Source organism: Clarias gariepinus, chromosome 9 (assembly GCF_024256425.1).
Source record: "Clarias gariepinus isolate MV-2021 ecotype Netherlands chromosome 9, CGAR_prim_01v2, whole genome shotgun sequence".
In the NCBI taxonomy this organism is placed as follows: Eukaryota; Metazoa; Chordata; class Actinopteri; order Siluriformes; family Clariidae; genus Clarias; species Clarias gariepinus.
Genome location: NC_071108.1, coordinates 33661466 through 33687133, shown reverse-complemented (window position 1 = coordinate 33687133; position 25668 = coordinate 33661466). Strand labels below are relative to the sequence as shown.

The 25668-nt window shown below is 38.1% G+C and overlaps 1 protein-coding gene across 1 annotated transcript; it reads right to left on the bottom strand.

Moving 5' to 3' along the window:
* Positions 1–1612: 1612 nt before the first annotated feature.
* arid5a (AT rich interactive domain 5A (MRF1-like)) lies at positions 1613–24910 on the bottom strand. Its single transcript, XM_053504029.1, has 7 exons — positions 24779–24910; positions 19174–19265; positions 10445–10607; positions 8891–8943; positions 7253–7350; positions 4242–4392; positions 1613–3732 (listed from the first exon to the last, which is right to left on the bottom strand). The coding sequence occupies exons 1-7, from the start codon at positions 24780–24782 to the stop codon at positions 2593–2595; spliced, it is 1701 nt and encodes a 566-aa protein (XP_053360004.1). The 5' UTR covers positions 24783–24910; the 3' UTR covers positions 1613–2592.
* Positions 24911–25668: the final 758 nt, after the last annotated feature.

The window sequence follows — 25668 nt, the reverse complement described above, 5'->3', positions numbered from 1 at the left end:
ATTCTCAATAAACTCCGACATGTTCACAGACCAAAGTTACAAACACACATGTCTTCCGGGAGGAGGGGTAAAAAAAATTCCCGCCATATCATCTGGGCGTGGCCGGGTGTGACGTAAGAGAGGAGTGTGCTCTGGCAGGTTGTGTCTGCGCAGCTCTGCGCAGAAAATAAACACTGCTAATATACAAGTATTTATTCGTTTCTTTCACATTAAATGAGAACACAATTAGTTGTTTAGTTATAAATTAAAACGACATTTCATTATAAATTTAAATGTTGCTCTTAAAAGGAGTATTATTATTATTGGTGTGACTTTTCTTCATTGAAGAGTTGTTTCTGCGCACTATTTGCGCAATATGAAAAATAACTACACAAGGTTATATATATATATATATATATATATATATATAATTACAACTAAGATTAAGAATGATTTACACACAGAACAATTATCCATAATACATTATACACTTTTATGTCTGATAGATGGTAAAAAAAAAAAAAACACTATGAATATTATTATTATTATTATTATTATTATTAACCCTTTGGAAATAGTTATACTCTGAGATGTCCTTGTTTAAAAACAATTAAACTTATTTCTTTTTCACTCACTCACTCACTCATTGCCTATACAGTACCACTTTAACCTGTATACAGGGTCACGGGGTGTGAGTACATGTTTTTGGACTGTGGGAGAAAACCGGAGCACCTGGAGGAAACCCACCAAACATAGGGAGAACATGCAAACTCAATGAACACAGACTCCGAGGCGGGAATCAAACAAAGGTGCAAGGTGACAGTGATTACCACTACTCCACCATGCAACCTGTTGTTATTATTATTATTATTATTATTATTATTATTATTATTATTAACATTTCTCTCACATATCCATATTTCCATAACCCTGTGTAAAAATGCTCAAATGTATTACTTTTTTTTTTTTTTGTTAATGATTTTTATGGCTCAATCATCATATACAAAATAGCAAGAAACTCAATGAATAAAGTATATTATTTTTATACAAAAACAAACAAAAGTAATGTAAAGGACCCATACACACACTCTGCCTCAAATAGATCTGTGTGAATCACACATACATACACTGCATGCATGACCGAGTTCAAATATTCAGGAAGCAGGCAATATCTGTAAAGTTATAAAATAAAAGATAACCGGCTGCCAGTTGTAAAATAACATCTAAGTGTATATTTTAATCTTCTCCAGATTTAAAAAAAAAAAAAAAAGATAAATCTTTATCGACTGAGAGATGGTGGGACACTAAATAGACATTCAGTGTAAAAGTATGGAAGGCCTGGCCAACAAGATGAAAAAGCTATAACATCTTGAAAGTGGATCTTGAAATGTTGTATTTGCACTACTGCATCTATGAGTCCATTTTAATGCCATGGCTTATTAATACAGTTACAAATACATCTTTTTAAATGTGTCAATGTTGAGTGATGATCAGACTGGAATCACATCACGATAGAGGAGGAGACAAACATCTCGTTCAAAATTCAGTCTTTTTGAACACAAAGGGTTGTCCATGCTTTATTAAAATCATTGCAGACAATCAACACTATAAAAATATTCAGAAATGCATCATGTATTTTGGTATTTTGTTTATTAATGATTCACAAGTTTAAAAATAAAACATAGAAAGAGAGAGAGAGACACTCGGAGTCAGCACTTTGGCCAATAAGGGGCGCTACAACATTACAACAACTGCAAAATCTCTACAAGGTTTGTCAGATGCCCTTGCAGCATAACCAGCGAAGCAACGAATGTCAAACAACAGCACAGCGACAGCATCTGGAACATTGTTCCTACATTATCAATCATATTTACCTTAGATTGCTTCCATTAAATGAACTGGAGGGTATCGAAACTGTCCAGTTCTTTCAGTGTACAGTATTATGAAACACCTTTGTCAAACTTGAGAACAAATTTTATACAAAGCAAATGTATTTAATAAAATAATAAAATACTATATAGACACAGTAAAAATATACATTACTTCATTGTGTGATATTTTTAAAACAGGGATTGAGTCAGTAGTGCGAAGTAATGGATTGTCAATACTCTGTTTAATTCTGATTGAAATTATTATTATTATTATTATTATTATTATTACTTTTCATTTCTTATATTTTAGTCACAGTTGCATTAATTTACATTATTAAGTGCTTAAAAAGAAGACTTTTCTATCACATCACCAGAGAGAGAGAGAGAGACAGAGTAAAAAAACCCTTACTATGAAAAATGCTGCTGCTGACGAAAACCAACGAAATATCGTTTTGGTCCCGAACTACTGGCGTAATCTGGTGTGATTAAATCTAGATTTTAAGTCAGGCTGAACAAACAGATATAAAAAAAAACCCCACACATTTGTCAAGAGATTCAAGTCATCATAGAGGAAGTAAAATGTCATATGGAGGTTAATACAAAATAAAATTCACCTATGCGAATCCCATCAGTGGGATTTTTCTCATACAGCAATCATGAGCTACATTATTATTTTGACCATGACCCGGTCCAGGCTAGAACCCCTAGAAATCCCAGTCCGTGGAGATAAAAGCAGTCTGGGTTAATACGGCTGCAGTGTTGCTATGTTGTACCCAGAGGGTGGTGGCCAGACTGGCACTGTGTACGGGTACGGCCGCATCGTGGGGTCATACTGCCCGGAGAAGGGATTCTGCATGGGATGTGTGGAATGTGATTGAGACAGAGGGATGCTGAGATGAGCAGGGACAATGACAGGTGGGAAAGGAAAAGCTTTCATGTGTTCCAGGGCATCTGCCCTGATCCGGTTGAAGCCTGGCACCAGGTAACCCGGCAATTGGGGCAATCCGTTTTGGTGCACAAGGTACTGCTGGGGCGGCGCGGCCTTGGATTTGTCCTTTCGTTCTGAGAAGCGTAGAGGAGATGGGAGCTTCTTCATGTGTGTCTCAGCACTGCTTGGCCTCTTGGGGTTCTGGGCCGGATATTTGTAAAGTGGTTGCAATGACATAGGCCTCCAGGGGTCACGGGAGCGAGGGACGACCCTGTTGAAGCTCGAGCCAACAGCAGGCCAACAGCAGGCCTGGCCTAGAGACATGGGGACGGGTTTTCTGAGCGCTGAGTGTCTCTGGGTTTTGTCTGGATCTGTGGATGTGACATCATGGAAGTTGTGGTGAAGCGGGCGTGACAGAGTGGACATGTCTTTTGGGCAGGGGTACGAGTGGATGATGGGTAAAGGCTGGCAGGCACGCACTACGGATTCAGGCAAAGCTCCGAAGCGTGGTTGTTTCTGCTTTTCCGTTTCCGTAGCGGTCGTCTTCTGGGTCGACACGGCCACACAGTCCTCCGAGGAAACGGAGAACGGAGAGGGGCTCCGTGAGGAGGATGGAGAGGACAGAGGCAAGGGTGAGCCGTCAGAGGTGTGGCTTACGCGTCCAGAAGGTGTAGACAAATTTGACAGGTGAATCACAGAAGGTCTCTCAGGCTCGGTTCCGTCCTCCAGGCCAGCAGGAGGCGCTAAACTCAAGCTCGCCTGAGCTAGACGCTTCTTCTTCTCCAGAGGGGATATAACCAGGGCGGGCACTAGCGGCTGAAGAAGAGGCTTTTCCCTGAGGCACATGTCTCGAGGTGAGACCTGGTCACTGTCCGAATGCTCTGAGGGAACTGGCCACGGTCCAGAGTGAGAACAGACTCCTCTCTCACAGAGATGGCTGCCTCTCAGAATTTCCTGATGAACAAAACACACAAACATGTTAGAGGAAAGTTTAGGAAAATAGTCAAAACAGAACTGCAAGAGTTATGATCTTATCTTTGGAAACGTCCCCATGGAAAAGGGCTTTCCCCTGTAGGGGGAATGGTTCCAAATGTTCTGAGGACAGTTACTCATCCAAAGAACCTTTGAAGAACCTTTGAGGAAACTTTGAGGAGAGTAAACCAGCTCAGAAGCACGTCACATCATAAAATTGTGCTGAATGAAAATCTTTAGGTTTTTCTCAGGACGAACATCTCACATGACTGAGATATAGCACACAGGAAGTTCATCCGAAGTTAATCACAACGTTCTTTATCTTGTCTGGCTTCCTGTGGTATTGCTCAGAGTGGCATTAATGTGTGCGAGCAATTCAGGTTCTAGCTTCGACTCTGCAAACAGAGCTGCAGTGTATAGCACAGAGTGTTCGGATTCGTCCCGAAAGCCCTGAACCGAACGCTGCTTTGCAGGAGACCTTTTTCATTTACCTCTGTCTCGTCTCCGTCTGTCCTCCGCCTTTTCTTGCTCTCGGGTTTGCCCTTGCTCTCCTCACTTCTCTTGTACTGTTTACGAGGTTTCGATGGAGGAAGTGGCTTGTCTTCCTCTCCCCTCCGATGCCTTTCGTATGGTAGAACCAACCTGGTGAGAGAGCACGAAAAGACACAAGCATGAGTACATGTAAAATACTCAGTCTTGTGTTCCTGTAAGCTCCGTGACAGAACCTGGGATGATGTCTTTGGGTGATGTTTGAATCCACAACTAACAGAGCTGCAGTCTGAACCCAGTGTAAACTGCGTGAGGTTGGGGGTTAAAAGCCCTGTTTGCAAAATCACAACAACCAGGTTTTTGGCTAGTTTTCAGTTCTGAAACTCTTCATGAACCACAAACCGACCGAGATCGCTTTACTGCTCTGATTTCGACTGGAAGATGTGAGCTTTTGGAAAATTAATGCTGTATGAGTAATTCTATGATATTATTATTTTTAATTGTGTTTGATCAATGACTTTGGGTCCTTTCCATGCGACAGTCAACCTTACTGTGGGGGGAAAAACTAAACTAAAATAAAAAACACACTAAAATGCTACAACTGCTCATACTGATAAAGCTTTAACTTGGTCCTTTTCCCTTTTCTCCTATTCTAGGCACCCTGTCCAGGGTGTACCTCTCCTGGGATAGGCTCCAGACATAAGCGCTATAGAAGATGAAAAAAGTTATAAATGAATGAATGAATAAATGGTTAAGGGGTTTATATTAAACATTGTGGTGATTAATCTACTGATACTAAGTGTGCCTGTGAGCTGAGGCTTGTTTGTTTAATGATCTGAGTCAGAATGTCACATCCTTTACACTGGAACTGGCCTTCATCATCATAAAGACAAAAACATGTCTCAGGACAATATTACTGTATTACAATCTATTTTTTTTTCTATGAGTTTATAATATCTGTGTAGTATTTGATCAGAAGAATTTTAAAATGAGGATGATGATTATGATGACGGTGAAAATGAATTATGATGAAGAAGATGGGTATGATGATGATGGTGATAAATAATGATGATGATGGTGATAATGAATGATGATGATGGTGATAATGAATGATGATGATGATGATAATGAATTAGGAAAAAAACGATGAGTATGATGATATTGGTGATAATGAATAATGATGGTTATAATGAATGATGATGATGATGATGATAAATGATGATGGTGGTGGTGGTGGTGGTGATGAAGAAGATGGTGATAATGAATTATGATGATGGTGATAATAAAGATGGTGATGATGATGATGATGATGATGATAATGAATTATGATGATGATAATGAATGATGAAGAAGATGGTGATAATGAATGATGATGATGATAAATGATGATGGTGGTGGTGGTGATAATGAATGATGAAGAAGATGGTGATAATGAATGTTGATGATGATGATGATGGTGATAATGCAGATGGTGATGATGATGATGGTGGTGATAATGAATGTTGATGATGATGATGATGGTGATAATGAAAATGGTGATGATGATGATGGTGGTGATAATGAAGATGGTGATGATGATGATGGTGGTGATAATGAATGTTGATGATGATGATGATGGTGATAATGAAGATGGTGATGATGATGATGATAAATGATGATGATGGTGGTGGTGATAATGAATGATGAAGAAGATGGTGATAATGAATGTTGATGATGATGATGGTGATAATGAAGATGGTGATGATGATGATGGTGGTGATAATGAATGATGATGATGGTGGGAATGAATGATGATGGTGATAATGAGATAATGATAATAGTGATGAATGATGATGATGAATGATGATAATGATGATGATAATGAAAATGATGATAATGATTAATCTTCTTTGTCTTTCGGCTGTTCCCTTTCAGGGGTCGCCACAGCGAATCATTTGCCTCCATCTAACCCTATCCTCTGCATCCTCTTCTCTCACACCAACTAACTTCATGTCCTCACTCACTGCATCCATAAATCTCCTCTTTGGTCTTCCTCTAGACCTCCTGCCTGGCAGTTCCAACCTCAGCATCCTTCTACTGATAAATTCACCATCTCTCCTCGTCTGACCAAACCACCTCAATCTGGCCTCTCTGACCTTATTTCCAAAACATCTAACGTGGGTTGTCCCTCTGATAAACTCATTCTTGATCCTATCCATCCTTGTCACTCCCAAGGAGACCCTCAACATCTTCAGCTCTGCTACCTCCAGCTCTGCCTCCTGTCTTTTCTTCAGCGCCACTGTCTCTAAGCCGTATAGCATTGCTGGATTCACCACTGTCCTGTACACCTTTTCTCGCTGAATGATAATGATTAATAGGGATTATAAAAATGAGGATGGAGATGTTCATGGTGATGATGATGATGACTGATAATGACCAATTAGAGTTATCATGATGATGATGATGATAATGATAATGATAATGCAGTGCGATAATCTGGCATGTATTAAATTCATTATTAAAAACTTGCTGTCACCGAAAATGAAAATAAATTCTAGAAATGACTAGATGACAAAAAATTAAGTATTAATTTCTAGAAATAAGCAAAATATCTGGGACACAATGAGAAAATAAATGCTAAAAACACGCTTAGAACTAAGATTAACAATCTTATATTTGTTTTCTTCTGTAATCTTATAATAAGAAATACGCAGTACATCTGACCATCCCAGAGAACTGGGTACACCCTGACAAACACACACTTACACACCTAATCACACACTACTGGAACTTTGGAAACACCAATCAGTCAAGTCTTGGGACTGTGAGAGGAAACCCCGAGAACCCGGAGGAAACCCCCCAAGCATGGGAAGAGAACATGCAAACTCCATGCACACAGAGGTGAGATTCGAACCCCTGACAATGAGGTGCGAGGTGATGGCACGAATCCCCTAACCCACCATACCTCCTGAACTGCATCATTAATGTTAACATTCAATTTGGGATTATTTCCTGTCAGGATGATGGAGTTTACCTTTCGTAATGTCTGCGAGTGCAGGTGGCGGCGCTGGTGCTGCCCGGACTGCCGCCCAGTTCATCATACACGTTCTTCCACAACCGCCTGGTTGTCACCTGCACGCACACACACACACAAAGTGAGAACACAGCCCACAAGCACTGATATTCCCTACATATTATATTATATTATATTATATTATATTATATTATATTATATTATATTATATTATATTATATTATATTATATTATAACAAGATATTGTAGCAATATGAAATGAGCTCCACAGTTGATTATTGTCCTCAAACCGCACATCCCTGTATAAGTGTTTTATAATAATAATAATAATAATAATAATGATAATTTTAACGATAAAGAACTTTTTAAAAGTGCTACACAAGCAAATTAAAAGTAAGAATTTTCTTCGTCTTATTCACAACCGATCATTACAACTCATACATTTTTTTCTTATTTTATAATCCTTTTACAGTTACATTTAATCTCATTAAACACCTGCATTCTGCTAAAAGAAACTCATCTGTTTTGAAAATTACTAAAAAACAAAACCTTAAAATCGCAACAGTTACACTGGAGCTCTGACACTGGAGACTCCTTCCATGAATTGTAATTGAACATTTCCTTTTAGAACGTTTCACCAAATTATCACCAATTATCACGAGTGTCTGAAATACATGTGCTGTTGCTATGGAAACGGTGATATATTAGTATTAGATAACATCCAATCAGAATTCAGCATTCACGTAAAACAGTGAAATTCTTTTTTTTTCTGTATTTTGATTAATAATCTCATGATTTTAAGCCTTTAAGATTTACTCTCTCTCTCTCTCTCTCTCGGGGTCACACAGATAAACCCGTGGTGACTAATTGTGTGATTGTGTGTTTGTGTCATGGTGTGTTATGAGTAACACAATATCTGCCTGATTATCTTTTCTAAACTAATCTGATCTGGTTAGTCATAGCGCTACGATTTAGCATGTTTAACAAATTTTCTCACACATCTGTATCTTTTATTCTGAGTGTACTTTCACTAAAGTGTGTTAGTTTTGTGATTTAGGGTTTTCTTTTCTTCTAAGAATACTTAAAACAAGGTAACAGATGTTTCACGTTGGCTCTCCTCAGATCTTTGGCCCGAAAACGTGAAATAAAGCTGGATGAAGTGTCAAGATCTAGCTTTAACCACACACACTCATCACACTCACTGACACACACACACACACACTCGAGCAAGTGGAAAGTTTCTGAGTGAGCGCTACAAAGAAGCAGAGGTGGGCAGAGGGTCTTGCAAAAAGCAAAGCTTCAGGATGTCTGAAGAGGGAAGTCTGAGGACCCGCGCTCTGAGCTCTCGTTGTGGTTTTTAACGGCCACTGCTTTCAACGTGAGCTCAGGACAAGCTCGAGTTTCCACTTCAGAGCCCGAGTCGAGTGATGGCCGCAAAAAAAGAAAAAAAAAAAACTAACTAACTTCTATTTCAAAGAAATGCCGTCCAGAAGCTGTGAGGTGCTCAGTACGCAAGCGAGCTGTGAGAGCTATTTATGAGACTTTATGGTGCAGCAGGTGGAGGGCTGGTAGGTGTGTGTGTGTGTGTGTGTGTGTGTGTGTGTGCGTGCATGTGTTTGGGTGTGCGCACAAACCTACCGACTCATAGCCTCCGAGTAACTCCACAGCATTGTAGATTTTCCACAGGTTAACTGAAAAAGACAAAACAGTTTTAATATTCACCCTCGATTTGGTCAATTATGTAAAGAGAAGAAATTTGAATGGTAATTTATTGTAGGTCCAGGTTGGTGGTTTTACATTAAAATGAGGACGTTAGTGTCAACAACACGTAATAATAATAGTAAGACGCGCTTAAAGCTAGCAGCTGATATTATCGAAATATTAAACAGACATTATCATTGGAATCTTTGGTGACATTAATGATATTATTAAACTGAGTTAAACAGCATTTGGTCAGGCCAAAGTAATTCAATGATTTGATGTGAATGACTTTTCTTTCTTTTTTTTCCTTTTTTTTCTTTTCCATTTTTTTTAAAACAAACATCAGTTTAAAAAAGTCAAAATTCAACAACAACATATACTTTTTTTTTGACGTTCCCCTACTGTAGTGTTGGCGTAAAAAGTTTTGAAATCATGTTTTGTTGGAACTAAGAACCCTTGATGATCTAATGAAACGGTAAAAAGGCTTCTTTTTTTTTTTCCCCTTTTCTTTTTTCAAAGCATGCACCTTGCTCTACAGAGGCCAGTACCTCCTGTTCATCACTACACGTGGCTAAGCAGCACCTTCTCTAACAGGAAGAGATGACGAACCGCATCCTTTTTTTGGACGTCTACATCAGACTGGCAGCGTGCAAACGTTTTAGATGACTGAAATGTTTTCAATTTTAGTAGCACCAATAAGGCTCCAAAAATAATAAGATGGAAAACAACAACAACAACAACAACAACAACAACCTGGAAGTATAAAACAAAGAAAAGAGGAAATTAAATTAAAAGTCAAATTTGATTGCATTGTTTAGTCTTGTGGCCAGAAATGTGCACAGGAGATATCAGAAAAAAAGGCATGTTCATTTTATAAAATACAATTTTGCACTGAAATTTTGCAAAAGTTTTAAGCCAAGCCAAGGCTAAGACTAATCCGCGTCCGTGCGAACAGGATAGGATAAAGTATTTAGTGTTAAAAATTTAAGGGTATTTTTTTTAAAGTTTATTAAAGCAATACTAAACTTAATTAAATTTAAATCCATATTTTTTATTTCAACATATTTTTTGATGCACATTGCAACCCCAAATTTGCTCGATTTTCATTACCAGGTTTATTGGAAACAGCTTGCATTTAAAACTCTTAATATCAAATAAATATCATATTTTCATGTCATTTTACACAGTCTTGAGCTCTTATGTAAACTCTATGCATAAAAATGTTTAAATAAGAGAATTAAGACTTACAGTGCATGTGCACAATTTTCAGAATTTAGATTAAATGTTCAGAATCAGAATTTAAATACAGCGCTGAGCAAAAGTCTTGACCCCCCTGCTTCATCTCCCCATATTAAGTAAAATACAATAAAGTAGATTAAATTGAAGAAATGATAAATAAATTATTTTTTAAACTGTCTGTTTATATAACAACGTCAGCAGCAGCCTCGTCTCCCCGCTCGTCTGTTCCAACCACTCAGACTGTTTACTCACTCTGTTTAAATCCGAGATGAGGTATTCTCTCAATGGGCGTGCCCCGTTCCTTCATGAACTGGTACAAGTTCATGACAAACGTCCTCTCCTCGCTGTCTGATTGGCCGGGCTTGGACTCCTGTGCGCTCCCATTGGTCAGTTCTGAAGTCGACATTTCTCTGAACTAATAAAAAGAAGAAAAAGAAAACACGTTGCTGTGTTAAATACTTACATTTTATTTAGATTTTATGAGAAATATGGGAATTTCAGCATTGTTTCAAGAAGGCACCTTTATTTATTTATTTAATTAATTATTTATTTATTTATCTTTTGATTGATTCAGTTGCTTAAAATTTCACTTTCGTATAAACAAAATTCTCACATCAAAAAAAAAAAAAAAACAATCTGATTCACTTTCTCATCATCTCCTCAAATTTCAGGTGAATGTGGGTTCATATCATCTCTTTCCGGGACGATTCATAGTAAAACTGAGAATGTGTTTTTTTTTCTTCTTCTTTTTCTTTTTTCACCGCTTTGAACACGTAAGCTATCATCCTGTTTGAAGCGAAACACACCGGGGGTTTCACACACACAAACACACACACACACAGAAAGAGAGAGAGAGGCTTCTGCTTCACTCTCACTCTCATCTCACACACACCACACACACACACACACACACACACTGTATATACAGGGCATGAGAAACTCGTCACACACTTACTGTAACACACATACTGTACGTGTACATACGTGTCCTGAATTAAAGGAGAGATCTCTGGGCGAGCTGTGAAGGCACATTTGCATTTGTTTTTCACTGTAATATAAAGGTGTGTGTTCATTACCACTTAAGTGCATCAAGCCTTGATGTGTGGCTTTGCAATTCATTTACAAATAGCAAATGATGAAGTATTACATAATTCAAATTTCAAATTTGGACTCCAGATTTTGACTTTTCACGGTGTTTAAAATAAATAAATCGTAAATCACAAAAGAATCGCATGCACGAGTCGCTCGCAAATATAAAGAAATCATGTGTTATTGATGATGCAAAAATTTTACGAAAAGTTAGTGTTCGTACTCTTCCACAAGAATTATTTATTTTCACTAGAATTATAGCACATGGTTCCTTTATAACAGACATGTGACTCTGGCACATGTGACTCTTTCTAACAATTGCGTTAAATTCATATGTGAGTTTTTACACGATTCATTTATTTCATAATTTCAGTGTTTTACACGTCAGATTGTTTCAGATAATAATTATTTATTTTACAGGATTTTATTTCACCTACACACAACTCCAAAATTCACAAGTGACTCTTACAAACGATTCCTTTGATTTCTTTTATATACATTGTTGTTCATAAGTGACTTGTGTACATGATTCCTTTATTTTCACGACTGACTCTTTTATTAAATTCATTTACATTTACATGTGACTCTTTTGCTCATGATGCCTTTCTGTTCGCAACGGAATCTTGCAAATGAGTCATTTAACACATTTTGCACAAGATTGGTTAAATTTTTTTTTCATGTTAGTTGTGTACAAAGTTCCTTGATTTTCAACTGAATTCTTTTACATGTGATTAATTTATATTCATATTTACGTTTAACTTTTTACACATTAGTCCTTTGCATTTAACCTTGATTTGTATATTTTTGGATTAGATTTTGTTATGTATGTTATGTACTGTATTCATTTTTTTTCTTCTAAACATTAGATTCATGATTGATGATTGCTCTGGATTCAATGACCAATTTATTAACGTTATTATTATTATTACTGTTTGTTTGTTTGTTTGTTTTTTTTGTTTTTCGAAAACATGATTTTATATTTTAAATAAATTATAAAATTTAGGATTTTGGTGGTGTTTGTAAGGATTTTATATTAAACTAAAAAAAATGTTTTAGTGCGACAGGCTGCAAACCGCCTAAAGATACGTTTTTAAAAAAATGGATTGTTTATGTAACAGCCTCAGCAGCGACCTCATTTCCCCTCTCGTCTGTTCCACCCACTCAGCATTCAGCATCATCAGTATAATAATTACCTGCACCTGTTTCTCACTGGATCATAACTTAAATTAGATGAGTTTTGAATGCTTGAATGATCCATAGGTTGCTGCGTGGCTTAACAAATAAAAAAAGCTCTAAAACTGCGGAGGTACAGGGACTGGGCTAAACATAATGAGAGACGAAAAACTTCAGGTCCTTCAGAAAGCCTGGAGAACTATTCCTCAGCACTACAGTAAAATTACAAGAAAGTCTGGAGCTTTGAAAGTAAAATATGAAGAAATGAGGAGGAAGTCAAGACCTTTTTCACAGTACTGTACAGATGATGTAATTAATTTCCTGTAAAAAAAAGAAAAAAACAGCTGATGCAAATCTGAATCTATATTACACTCGAGGCTTGCTCTGTACACGTATCGTAACTAGAAGACGAAGAGGTCAGAAAGAAAGCAGGCTGGTGAAACTGGGTAATTGCTGGAATGATGAAACTATCATGTCAGATGTGCAATCTTTACATTTAAAGAGGGCTTAAGGTCAGAATGTAGGAGAATAGTTGAGAGAATTTGGAAATTATCTCCATCCGGTGCTGTCACTGACTCACTCATTTTCAGTAACAGCTTTTTAACCCAGAGCCCATACCGGGAACACTGGATAGGGACACACACACACACACACACACACACATAAGTGGTGGTGTTCATTTACAGTACGTTAGCCCATCCACCTGGATGTTGATTGGAGGTGGAAGGAAACCAGAGAACTGTAGAGGAAACCCACACTGACACAGACGGAACACGTGAACAAGAGCCGAGCTGAAAACCCGGGGACCCGTCACATTTTAACAGGGTGATTTAAGCAGCTTTGTAATGCTTGTTCTCAAAAATAATTAAATAAATAAATAAATAAATAAAGTCACAGGTAATCCCCAGGTTACAAACGAAGGTCGCTGCTAAATCTTGTCTTTAAGTAGAATTTGTAAGTAAGTCAGAAGAGGATAGAGCTACAGCATGGACAAAAGGATTAAACCAACATACTGTATGCCATGTGTTACAGCTCTCTCTGTCCACAAAACATGTGATGTCACTAATGAGTTCTCACCTATCTGGCTGAAAAGTTGTTCTAATTTAAATCAGCTGGTTTAATTAATGGATGGAACAAATACCTGGCAGGATTTTTGACTTTCTAAAGCCGTGGTGTCGCCTCGTGGGTGTTTGGTGTTTTGCAGAAAAATGACCAAAACTCAGGAATTCTGAAAGGAAATATGAACTTCTGTGGCTAATTACATTTCTGTCCATGATGTTCAGGAAGCCATCGAGCAGGTTTTTAAAAGATTTTAAAGGACTTCATACTAAATATCGATTGTTGTAGGGACATTTTAAAAATAAAAAAGTGAACAAATGATTCTTATTATCTTGATTGTCTTATTTTTTTTTTTTTGAGAACATCATTAAACCATTGTAAGTTACTCAAATCCTCGTTTTAATTGTTAATGATGTCCTGTATGGATGGCAAAAAAGAAAGTATATGTTTGAAATCTTTTGGAATTCGATGGGGAAAATTGCACCTTAAAATGATCATGTTATTACAAAAAATTGTAATCGTAGTATTTAATTAATCATGGGATTTTTTTTTTTATGTGTGACTTGTAAAAATTCTCCCCAGAAAATTTAAATGTTACTCTAAAAAAGAGATCAATTTAGAAAGGATCCTGATTAAAAGGCAGAAGCATGATATGTACATGCATGATGTGAATGTAAAATATTGTACAAAATGAAAGTAGCAGTGTGATCGGAAAAAAAAAAAAAACATACCAAAAACCCCAGCAGAAGTACTAGTAAATGACTTCATGTGCAAAAATACAAACATGTATCAGAAGCACGGCGCTTATCGTAACGAGCTGAGCATTATAGCCGCAATCAGTATAAATCATTTCCTTTTTATTTTACTGATGTATTTATTACAAACCTCTAACCATCTCTTTTCCCAGAGCGGATATGAGCTAATACCCGACGTTAAGTCTTATCGAATCATCATAAATAAATAAATAAATAAATAAATAAATAAATAAATAAAAGTTCCCATATTGTCTAGTGCGGTGCAGCCAAAAGTGGAAGTGTGCTTAAGTGGCAAAGCAGAATAAATAAAAAGCGAAGACAATGAGGCTCAGTGAGAGGCAGGCCACAGAGCAGGAAATGAAAAACACCAGGGCAGCACAAACACACACCAACTGTCACAGGATCAATCATACGCTCAACCGTTTTTTTATGAAGTGAGGAAAGAATTGTGGTCGATGTGGCAGTAAGAGATTGCTCGCTCCAGAATTCACCTGATATTATTCAGACGGGGAGTTGCGTGACATGACGTACAAGCTAACAACAACAAAAAAAAAAGTACCGAGTGGAAAAAGAGAGTAAAAAAATTTTTTTTTTGTAATCCGTTAAAAAGTGAGTCAGACGAGATGGGTCATAAGTGTGAAGGATTTCTGAGTAGAGAAGCGAAATGTTAATGTGTCAGGTCATATCCTGTAAGTCTTGTATTGCTTTTCAGATAGACAGATAGACAGACAGATAGACAGATAGACAGACAGATAGACAGATAGACAGACAGATAGACAGATAGACAGATCTCTGTTGTTCCAGGGAACCTACACTTTTTATTTCCCCCATCTCCTTTTTTTTTTGCCTGATTTGTAAATTCAGTCCTATAAATTAGCAAACGAATCTCCTTCGTGTGTCGCCTTCCTTCCTAAAACACAATCGTCACGTCTCCACCAAGACGACCCGTAACCCCGGTCACATGTCCTGACGCCTGAAGCAGAACGACGCAGCTGACTCTGTCGTTATTTCTTCAAGAAGTAAGCAAAAGTGACGGGGCAGAACGAGACGCTAAAAAGAGTCAGTGAGGCGTCGCTTCTGCTTTTGAAAGCTGTTGTTCAATAAAACTAAATATCCTGCGCTGCGAGTGTGATTTGGGTTTTCTGAAGTCTCGCAGACGATCGCGGCGTTATAGGACACGTCACTGCGTCGTGGACGCATTGGAATACTAAAGCTAGGCTTTTGCCTTGAGTCCTTTCATAGCATGGCTGCAATGTTATAAGTGTCGTCCCTGGTTGTATCGTGATCACCATGCTAACAATATTAGCACCAGCGATATTAATATAATGCTACATGCATTATATTTACCTTTTGCGGCATTTGGAAGGCGCCCTTATCCAGAGTGACTTTCTCATTATAGATATGAGCAGTTTAGGGTTAAGGGCCTCGCTCAAGGGGCCCTTGGTTGTGGCAACTTGGTGGTGCTGGGGTTTGAACCTAGTAGTCCAACAACTTAACCACTGAGCCATATTTGCTCCATTTATCACTACTTTATGATGTGAAGTGTTTGGTGTACTATTGTATCTGCATGTCTCTAGATCAAGTCTCATTTGGACTGAATGTGACAAACAATAGATTCTCCTTGATGTTCTAGTACGTTTTTTTGTTGTTTGTTTTTACGAATGAAGCCCATATGCTTATTTTAAAATATTAAACTGTCATGCTAACTATCTTGTTTGCAGCTTAACGATTCTGACGAGCTTAGAAATTGTTTCACTAATTTTATCGATTAGGTACTGGAGGCATTATTTGATAAGAATATTTGTCTATCAAAATATGCTACCCAATTTCTCCAATAAATATATTACAAGAAAGTATAAAAAACTGCTCCACTTCCTGTTATGGTACATTTAACCTTTAAGCATTCAATATTTTTCTGAAAGAGTAGCACAAATCGATAGACTCTGGTAGCATTTTTGGACAAGTCTGCACAAACTGGCAGAATAACGGTTTTCAACCCGTAAAAAGAAAAAATGACTTGCAAGCTACAGCATGTTACTTTAACAGACATCTTTGAAAGTCATTATAGCTGTTTTGACCAGAAAAGCATCTCACAACTAGGAACTGCACAACGCTCAACACTGAAGGTTCCTTCAAGCTAAAAACAGGAACCTGACAGGCACAGGCTCACTGAATGCAGACAGTTAAAGATTTTAGAGGGGGAAAAAAAAACTCGTCTTATCAGATAAACCCCGATATCTCTCGAGGTGAGAACAGTTCAGGCTGGCGGGGGTGGTGTCATGCTGCGGGGAATGTTTTTTTCCTGGCACAAACTAGAACCATTGATATCAAACAAACAAACATCATTTGACCGCCACAGGCTATCTAAGTGCTGATAACGTAGCTGCCGTGAGCATGATAATGCATCCGCGATCGTGACACCAGATCCAAACACATCATTGGAATTTTAAAAGAAGGTGCAAATGTTCATTGGTGGTGTTTCTAATAAAATGTCCATGCGGGAATATGCATGCAGAGTTTACTCTGGGACGGTTTTAGAGCGCTGGATGCTGAAATTTTCCCATAAAAACGATTTCAATAGACCAAAGTCTAAGTTTCTTAAATTAAAAACCCGCACCAACAGTCGGCTGGGCGAAGACTAGTGACTGTACAGTAAACCCTCGACTTTCCGTTTGACGTCTGCAGCGGTCGTTCAGGGGGGCCTCACGTAAATAAAGTTCACTCTCAGGGTTTCAGAGTGAATTGAAGTTCCTCAGAGAGATCAGAGCTTCCCAGAAGCAGACCTCTGAAATGACTAAGGTCGTCAGCATTGAGCTGGCTGCTGCTGCCGCTGAGTAATATTGAAGATGTGGGTCCCTTCTCTTGGTAGCACAATGAGTCACTTGGAAGACAAAGCTGAAACCAGTTCTGTGTTCTGTCAAGGGGACAATATTGCAAATGTGGGCCACAAAGGGGTAACCCTAAATGAGTCAAAAGTATCATAGAGTCCTCTACGCAGCCGCTTTTATCGTAGCTTCATTGTCAACACGTTGCTTCTGACCAGATTTGGCTCGTCTTCAGTGAAATTTCACCCGCAAGCGTTCAGAGGCTGGCGTCTGCACAAACACTTCCTGTGAAATTGACAAAACCCAGTTTCGAAGAAAGAAGTTGAGTTTTTTTTTTCCTTTTTTTTTTTTTTTTTTTTTTTAATACTTGGAATCCGCAAGGTTAATCAAATCTGGGAAGTTCTGCAATACGAAGAAAATCTGTACGCAAGTCAAAACCAGAGTTGCAGAAGTTAACTGTGAAATTTACACTTTATTATTACTCCAGACGTTTCAAGAGCAAGAGAAGGTATTTCGTTGATATTTCAGACCGCAAGGCTGTTGAATGTGACGTTCCGGTTTCAAACAGGAAGCAGCTTGTTGTCCGACTACCGCTCCACCTCCCCCACTCCCACCCCCTCGAACAAAACCGCGACTAAAAACAAACCCCATACGACAAACTTGCCGTAAGCGAGCTGGCTTAAATTTCCACATTATTTCGAATCGTGAAAAAAAAAAAAAACCTGTGCGTGGGACGCGTCAATAATGTCTCAGAACGAAAGTCGGCCCGACGCGAATGTAGGGGACGCTGACAGGAAGGGCAGCTTTCGCCGCTGGAGATGTGCAGCTTCTCACATCTCACGTAAAAGAATAAAATCTTACTTCACTTCATTTCACTCCCAAGTGAGTCACAATGCAAGCACAGATCGAGGACTTAAAAGAGTTTTTCTACGACTCTTGTAGCGATTTTATGCACGGAAGCTAATCTAGGTATCTCAAAATACTTGAAACTTCTCTCTATAAATAACAATACAATACCTGTAAGTTTTCAGGTACACCTACTTTTACATACACTCACTCGTTCACTATACCACTTATCCCGTACAGGGTCACGGCGGGCCTGGACCCAATCCTAAGGGGCACTAGATGGGGATACACCCTGGATGGGCTGTCAATCTATCACAAGACAAGAACACACACTTTGGAAACACCAGTTGGCCTAATCTGCATGTCTTTGAATTGTGGGAGGAAACCAGAGTACCCTGAGGAAACCCACCAAGCACGGGGAGAAGATCAGGCGGGAATTGAACTCGGACACTGGAGGTGTGAGGCCACAGTGGTAACCACTACGCCACTGTGCCTCCACTTTAAAAAAAAAAAAAAGAAAGAAAAAGTAATTTCAATTGATAGGCAGAGCTTAAGGCATGTAGTGGTACATAACCATAAAGAGAAATCAATAACTGCGCGTGTTCTAGTTATCGATCATATGAACTCCACAATGAGGACTTTTTCATTTTTACCAGTTACCATAAACCAGATTTGGCTAAATATCTCATTCCATCCATCCATTCCACCTCTGTCAGCAGAGGTGGAATCCAACTAAGACACTGATGAGTGTTGACCTACTGAAACACACACTCACACACACACACACGTCAATCTAAAACTTTTGCAAGATGAGAAACGGGAGCAAAATATGGCCTGACTCATAGCAGCCCTTTGAACATGTGCACATCTGCTGATTCGGATTTCTTCCATCTATCAGGGTTCAGAGTCATCCGGTTTTGTTCAACTTTTTTTTTTTTGGTGGACATGCTGGAAATTGTGTCTCAGAGTGAGTGACCTAGAATAATAACCGTCACGCTCTGAGCATGTATAACCTTCACTTCTATATATTAATGCGTTCTATCGGATCTGTTTCCATTTCTACACCAACCATCGTTGATTATTTTCCTCTGACAGCATGACATGGAGTGTTTATCCTGTACCTGGTCCATAAACTGGTCATAACATATAGAGGACCTTATAAATATCCACACTGCCACTTATCGCAACCGGATGATCGTTTCAGCCAGTTTAGGTCACTCAATCACGTCCTTACCTGAATCGATGGCTTCTTCTCCTCCATCCTCTCCTCCTCGCACACCTCCACGTGTTCCTCTTCACCGCTCGCTTCTCCACGAGGCTCCGAGACTGAAAAACAGAGCCATGGTGTTTTATGACCATATAAAGACGCATGCACTGTATGAAAGGTGAGGAGGACAGAAATACACACTGCTGCAGTTGTTTTTAGTGGTTTGATGGCGTTTGTGATTGCGTTCCACTTACACATGCGTTTTACACACACACACACACAAACACAAGCACAAGCACAGACGCACACATGTACGTCTTCAGTGAAACCACAAGCAGCAAAGACACAAATCTACAGTGCGCTTTGAAAAGCATTGAGGTGATTCGAGTGCTGTACAAACAAACGCTGCTGTTGCAACGACGCTGTTCCGTTCCTCCAGCCTTCTCGAAGACGTTTCAGATAAATAACACTCGGTGTGTGTAATACAGGGTAATCAAGGGTTTGTTACTGTTCACTATTAAGCCAATTCTTGTCAAACGATGAAAAAAAAACGCCCGAAATCTGATTCAAACTGTAACTTGGAATAATTATTAATCAGAATTTACATTTAAATGATAGTTTTACAGATTAGACTCGCTATAAGACTATACACCAATCAGACATCACATGATGTGTGTGTTCCCCTTGTGCCTCTAGGACAGCTCTGACCCCTCGGGGTTGTTTCTCCGCAGAAGAACCCCTCCAGGGATGTACCGTGGTGTCTGGACTTGTGCTGTGGGTTGCAAGATAGGGTCCGGTGGATCTCATTGACGGTGCATGTGATTGGGAAGCCTTTAGCTTTCGGCCTGCTGAACCCTGTGGTGCACTGGGTGTTCTGGTGCCTTTCTATTTTGGCCAACATTTTTTTTTTCTCAGTGATTCGTGCTGCATTGGCTTTTCAGTGGGATCGGACCACACGGTTGGCCTTCGGGCCCTGTGGGCATGGGTGGGCCTTGGGTGACCGTGATCCTCTCACCAGTCTACCGGGGTGTAATTGATAGTCAGTGGTAATGTGTTAATGCCTGATCAGATCGGTGGAGCAGATGTATCGTCAGTCCAGCTAAGACTGTAGAACAGACAAGGTTGTATCCGAATATAAGCTTAGAGGAAATTAACTTACAACTCCCAACTATCACCGAAGATCACACAAATACCCAGGTGCTTAATTATGCCTCTGCAGTGGAGGGGCGTTGCGAAATATACAGTATGCTCCTGTGAAGTTGCCAAGCCGTGTTTGCACGTCCTAAAAATTTCAGATCATCACATTTCCTTATTTTTCAAGCTAATTGAAATGAGACCATTTTTTTTTGTTTTTAATTTTACCCAGTGTACATTCTTCTAATGATATCTCAAACACTTCAGGTTCAAATATGAATATTATATGTACAACGTCGCTAAATTGTACGTCTGAAACTTCTAAAAAAAAATTATATATATAATACATGGCTAGACTAAAGATAAATTATAAATAATACAAAAAATTTATTCAGTTATTAATAAAAGCAATAACAAAGCTAATAAAAAACGCATCATTTGACATTAAAGTGAAGTACTTAAAGTAAAAAGGAGTGTGGTGTGGCAGGCTGTTCCACAAGTGTGGTGCTGTATTTTGTGTTTTGACTTTAAACGCAGTGGGGTGTAAAAGTTTGTGCCCCCCTCCACCATGGACTCCAAGTGAGGTGGTAAAAAAAAAAAAATAAATAAATAAATAAAAAAAAAAATATATATATATATATATATATATATATATATATATATATATATATATATAGCTTACATTTACAAGACAGTCTTATCTAGAATAACTTAAAGAGGAAAGGATACTTTTTAGCATTTTATTATTTATCTAATTTATCCGACCATTGTATTTTTTTTATACGAGTGTGTTGCTTAATTCCATAATTTAAAAAGCATATAACTGAAAACTGCAGGTTTATTTTGAAAGATCCAGTTTGCAAAATAGACAGAAAAACCGCTAAAGGAGAACTAAAAGAACCCTGCAGACGTAATCTAAAATACAGCGAAATGGCTTTAACTTTATCACTGGTGATACTGTCGATCTCAACAGATATCTGAACATTATGACTATTTTTATTAGCTGTGACAAAGAAGTGACTTCTGTGTTCTGATTAAACGCCCATGCAATCTTCGAGCATGCAGTGGTAGGGTGCAGAAGTGTTGATTCTTACTTCCAGAAATACTTGAGAGAGAAGAAAAAAAAAAGACTGAAATAACAAGAGAGAGAGAGAGAGAGAGAGAGAGAGAACTGTTCTAATATGAAACCGCATGCTTACAAACCTTGCTTCCTGTCTGTGTGTATAAACCACAGCTTCATGATGCCTCAATCTAATATAAAATATTACTGCACAAACACAGCACGGGGATTTCCAGACACGTTCGTGTGCATGTAGTGTATTTACTGTACATCGTCTCAATATTCTAAACATTAAGAGTAACTTTTGGGTTTAATTATTACTGTTTATATCAGTGTCGCGGCCGAGGAACGCGGTACCCGACTGCAGTGATGATGTATCGCACTGTGTCACAGTGCAATCCGAAATAGCAATGACCTAAAAATAATGAGGGTTGAAGGAGACGTGTGGTGTTTGACTTTGGTCTATAAAATACTTAAGTTTAAGGTTGGCCCTCGTGTATACAGTACAATAGTTTCACACTTTGCTCACACTTTCAGATCACAGGTCAGACTAGACAGATGGTATTAACTCACTAACTTCATTTCTGTCATTCTTAAAGGGATTGAAGGGTTTTTTTTTTTTCGGATGGAGGAAGTACGCCGGTGAAAGATCTACCCTTTATAGCTGCTATAGTACACGTGAAAACAGGAACTAACTTTTTCATATAGAATTGGATAAAAATGCATGCAAAAATTTTAACATTTAAAAATAATTGCTGTTGTATAAGAGAAATAAAACACTCCAGGATGTGCAGATATGGAAAATTATTATTATTATTATTATTTTTTTTTTTGTTGGTGTAGTAACAGACACAAATACACTCTCTACAAATGCGACACAACCAACATAAATAGTTTGCTGCCTTACGACTTTGCAGATCTTAGACTTGTCCAAAAGTTGTGTGTGTGTGTTGTGAATTTGCTTCTTTACTTGCAAAAAAAAAAGCAAAGAAAAGCTTTTGTGTCAAATTATAGACTTGCTGTGGCCTGCACCCTACCCAACTTCCCCTTCCTCACTTCACCGCTCCTTTCCACACATATCAGAGGACGCTGCGCTTTCGAGATCACACACTTCCTGTGCTGCGGCGGTCTCTTAATTATTTGACTTCTGCATTTTGTCTGTATTGCCACAGATGCACATAAGGGCAAACAGGGGCACATACACACCCAGGGCATGTACACTGATTTTTCTTGCTTATAATGCTTTTTTTTATTTATTTATTTATGGAAAACCTTTACAAGCTGAATCATTGTGCAATTACTCTGAATCATTTGGTCCTATTTGTCCCAGGACAAAGCGGGGAAAATTACGCGGCAGAAAACAAGTTCAGGACGGCCAAAGGCATGAAGCTAACGGGTCATGATGACGAAGTCGTAGTTCTGGCAAAAACCGGCTGCGTCGAGATTCACTGAATTTGTTAAGAGAGTCGTTCAAATGACTCACGTGTCAAATCCGGATCGGTTAATTATTCACAAATTCTGTTCACACCTTCTATCGTGTTACAAGCTGCGGTAAATTGTTTTAATCTCTAATTGTGGTCCAAGCCCCAGCCGTACAGCTCTCTAGAGAGATTTTTTTGTGCCAGAAATGTACTGACCGGATCAGAGCGATTCATAAAACTGATTCGAACCCTAACTTGTAGAGTAATAATTCAGAAACCACGGTTATCCATCTGTTCGCAAATTCTAAGCATCATGTAGGAGATGTAACTTTAACTGTAAAAGGGTGTGTGTGTGTGTTAAAAAAAGTAAATATGATAAATTTGATCCAATAAACCAATCATAAGGTTATGCATAACCAATGCATAAGGATCAGTGATGTTAACTGTTGTGTAGATGTCGATGAGTGTTTCAGATCCTGTTGATCTGAGAGATTTTCCTATATGGTGAACTTTGCAAAACACAAACAAACAAACAAACAAACAAACAAACAAACAACAAAAGGTTTCCAGTCTCCTATACAGATTCCTGTTTGTGGTTGACACCCACATCAAGATTCTGAGATGCTTCTCACCCTGGATGTAAAGAGTGATTATATCAGTGACCCCAGCCTTCTCGTAACCCCTCTCTCTCTCTCTCTCTCTCTCTTTAACCATTCCATGTTTCCATCCCATTTGCAGAACTCCGGCTCACTGGATGTTTCTTTCTTGCTTGTTTTTTTTTTTTTTCCAGAACGCTCTCCCTGAGAGACTGTCGTGTATGAAAATCCCAGAAGATCTGCAGTTTTTCAAACACCCGAACCACACTGGCACCAATACCAATGCCACTGATAAAGTCACCAAGATCAGATTTGTTCCTCATTCTGATGCAGATATGAAGCTCATGACCTCTTGACCTGCTGCCACATGATACCTACATATATATACTATATGCATACTGTAGTGCTGATACAGATTATCTTTTGATTTTAGTTAAATTCCGCCTTATCAAAGCCTATCTCTCTCTCCTCCTGAAGATAAACTTTTTGTGATACTCGGTGTAAAGCTGTGAATTTATCAGATTCAGGATTCTACATTTCTCAGCAATACTGTACTGTGTTTCTGTTTCCCTTAACCACTTCCTGGCTTCTGCCTACAGACACAAATATCTGAGCTCAGACGCTACGTGACACATCCTCGAGCCCTTTATCTCACTGGAACCCACCTTATTATATTGTCGATTTAGGTTTTACACAGCGGCAGGCCGTACACGTCTTGCAACCAAATTATTGCCGTAATATACTCAATACACACTGGATTACATCACACACGGGTGCCAAAATGCCGAAATTCTCATGTCAGATGCCATACACAAAGATCAAAATAATAATAAATGTAAAAAATGAAGGAAGGAAAAAACAGAGTAAAGAAGACGTTCTTATGTATATTGGTTTATCAAGCTAAAATATTAACATTAACATGTCTTTAGAACTCATAATTACATGTATTTTATTGAACTTTACCCCAACAATCCAAATATAGTTCCATTCCAAATTGATTATATGATTTTTTTTAAATGCTAATCATTTAAATTTGTATTTACTTTATTGTTTCATTTTATTATAACCAAAATGTGTATCTTATTTGATTTGCTTTGTCTATTTCTTTTTAGCCGCCTCACACTTATTAACACTCATATCCTGACTTTGCTTTATCCTTTTGCATTTTTATTCCATTACTTTTTAACTGTTTATACTTTATTATCTGATTGTACAACACTCTAAGAAAACCCATGCATGATATTATTATTATTATTATTACTATTATTATTATTACATTATGAACATGTTGACATCAACTAAAAAAGAAACTTACATCCATATTATTAATAACTGTCAATAACTAATTAATAATATTTAATCATATCAGTTCATAATGATTCACTTCCAGTGCAATGAAAAGCAACAAAAATCAGACATACCCATTGTGAATGTGTCTCTCTCTATCTCTCTTTCCACTGAGCTTCAGATCCGTACAGTATGTGCTTGTGTGCCTGTGTGTGAGTGTGTGTGAATGTCTTCCTTGAGAGTGTATTCTCGTTAGTGCTCTCTCACCACAATGCAAAAGACTTTCGAAATCTCTCGGTCTAAACCAGATTGGTTGTTCCAGTTGTCATTGGGCAATGAAACAGACTTTCACTTCCTTAGTCTCTCAGCCAAAGGCTCATGGGAGTTGAAGTTTATGTGTATTATTCACTTTGTTTGAATTTGAACAGTGATGATAATTGGTTGCAGTCTAAATAAGTAGTCCAACAGTTGTTGATCGAATATATATCTAAGACATAATGTATGTAGTATGTAGGAATGTTCGAGTGTTGTGTTAGACATTTGTTTCATTAAATATTCAAACACTTGTTGCTGTTTTAAAAGGATTACATTTAGGGTTTAAGCGCATAATAATGAATATAACCCCAAAGCATTTTATATGTTATTATTATTATTATTAATAATAATAATAATAATAATAATAATAATAATAATGTTATATAACATTCTGCATTCTTGATAATATTTTCTTCTGCACACTTAAAACCTTCCTACATTCAAAGTGTCTTTGGACTTGGACCTTTTACTTGATACACTCCTTCTGCGAGAGTTTTTTTTTTTTAGAAATTTTCATTCAATAATTCAGCTACCTAAATGAAGATCTCTACTGCTAGAGCAGCACTTTGTACATATAACATGCAAAACAGTTTCCAAATTAGAATGCGCAAAGTTTTCTTTTTAAGCTGCAGGATTTCCGCAAACTCTAATGAGCTTCATGAGTCTTCTAGAAGAAGTGACACAATTTAAAACGCTGCAGAAATCTGAG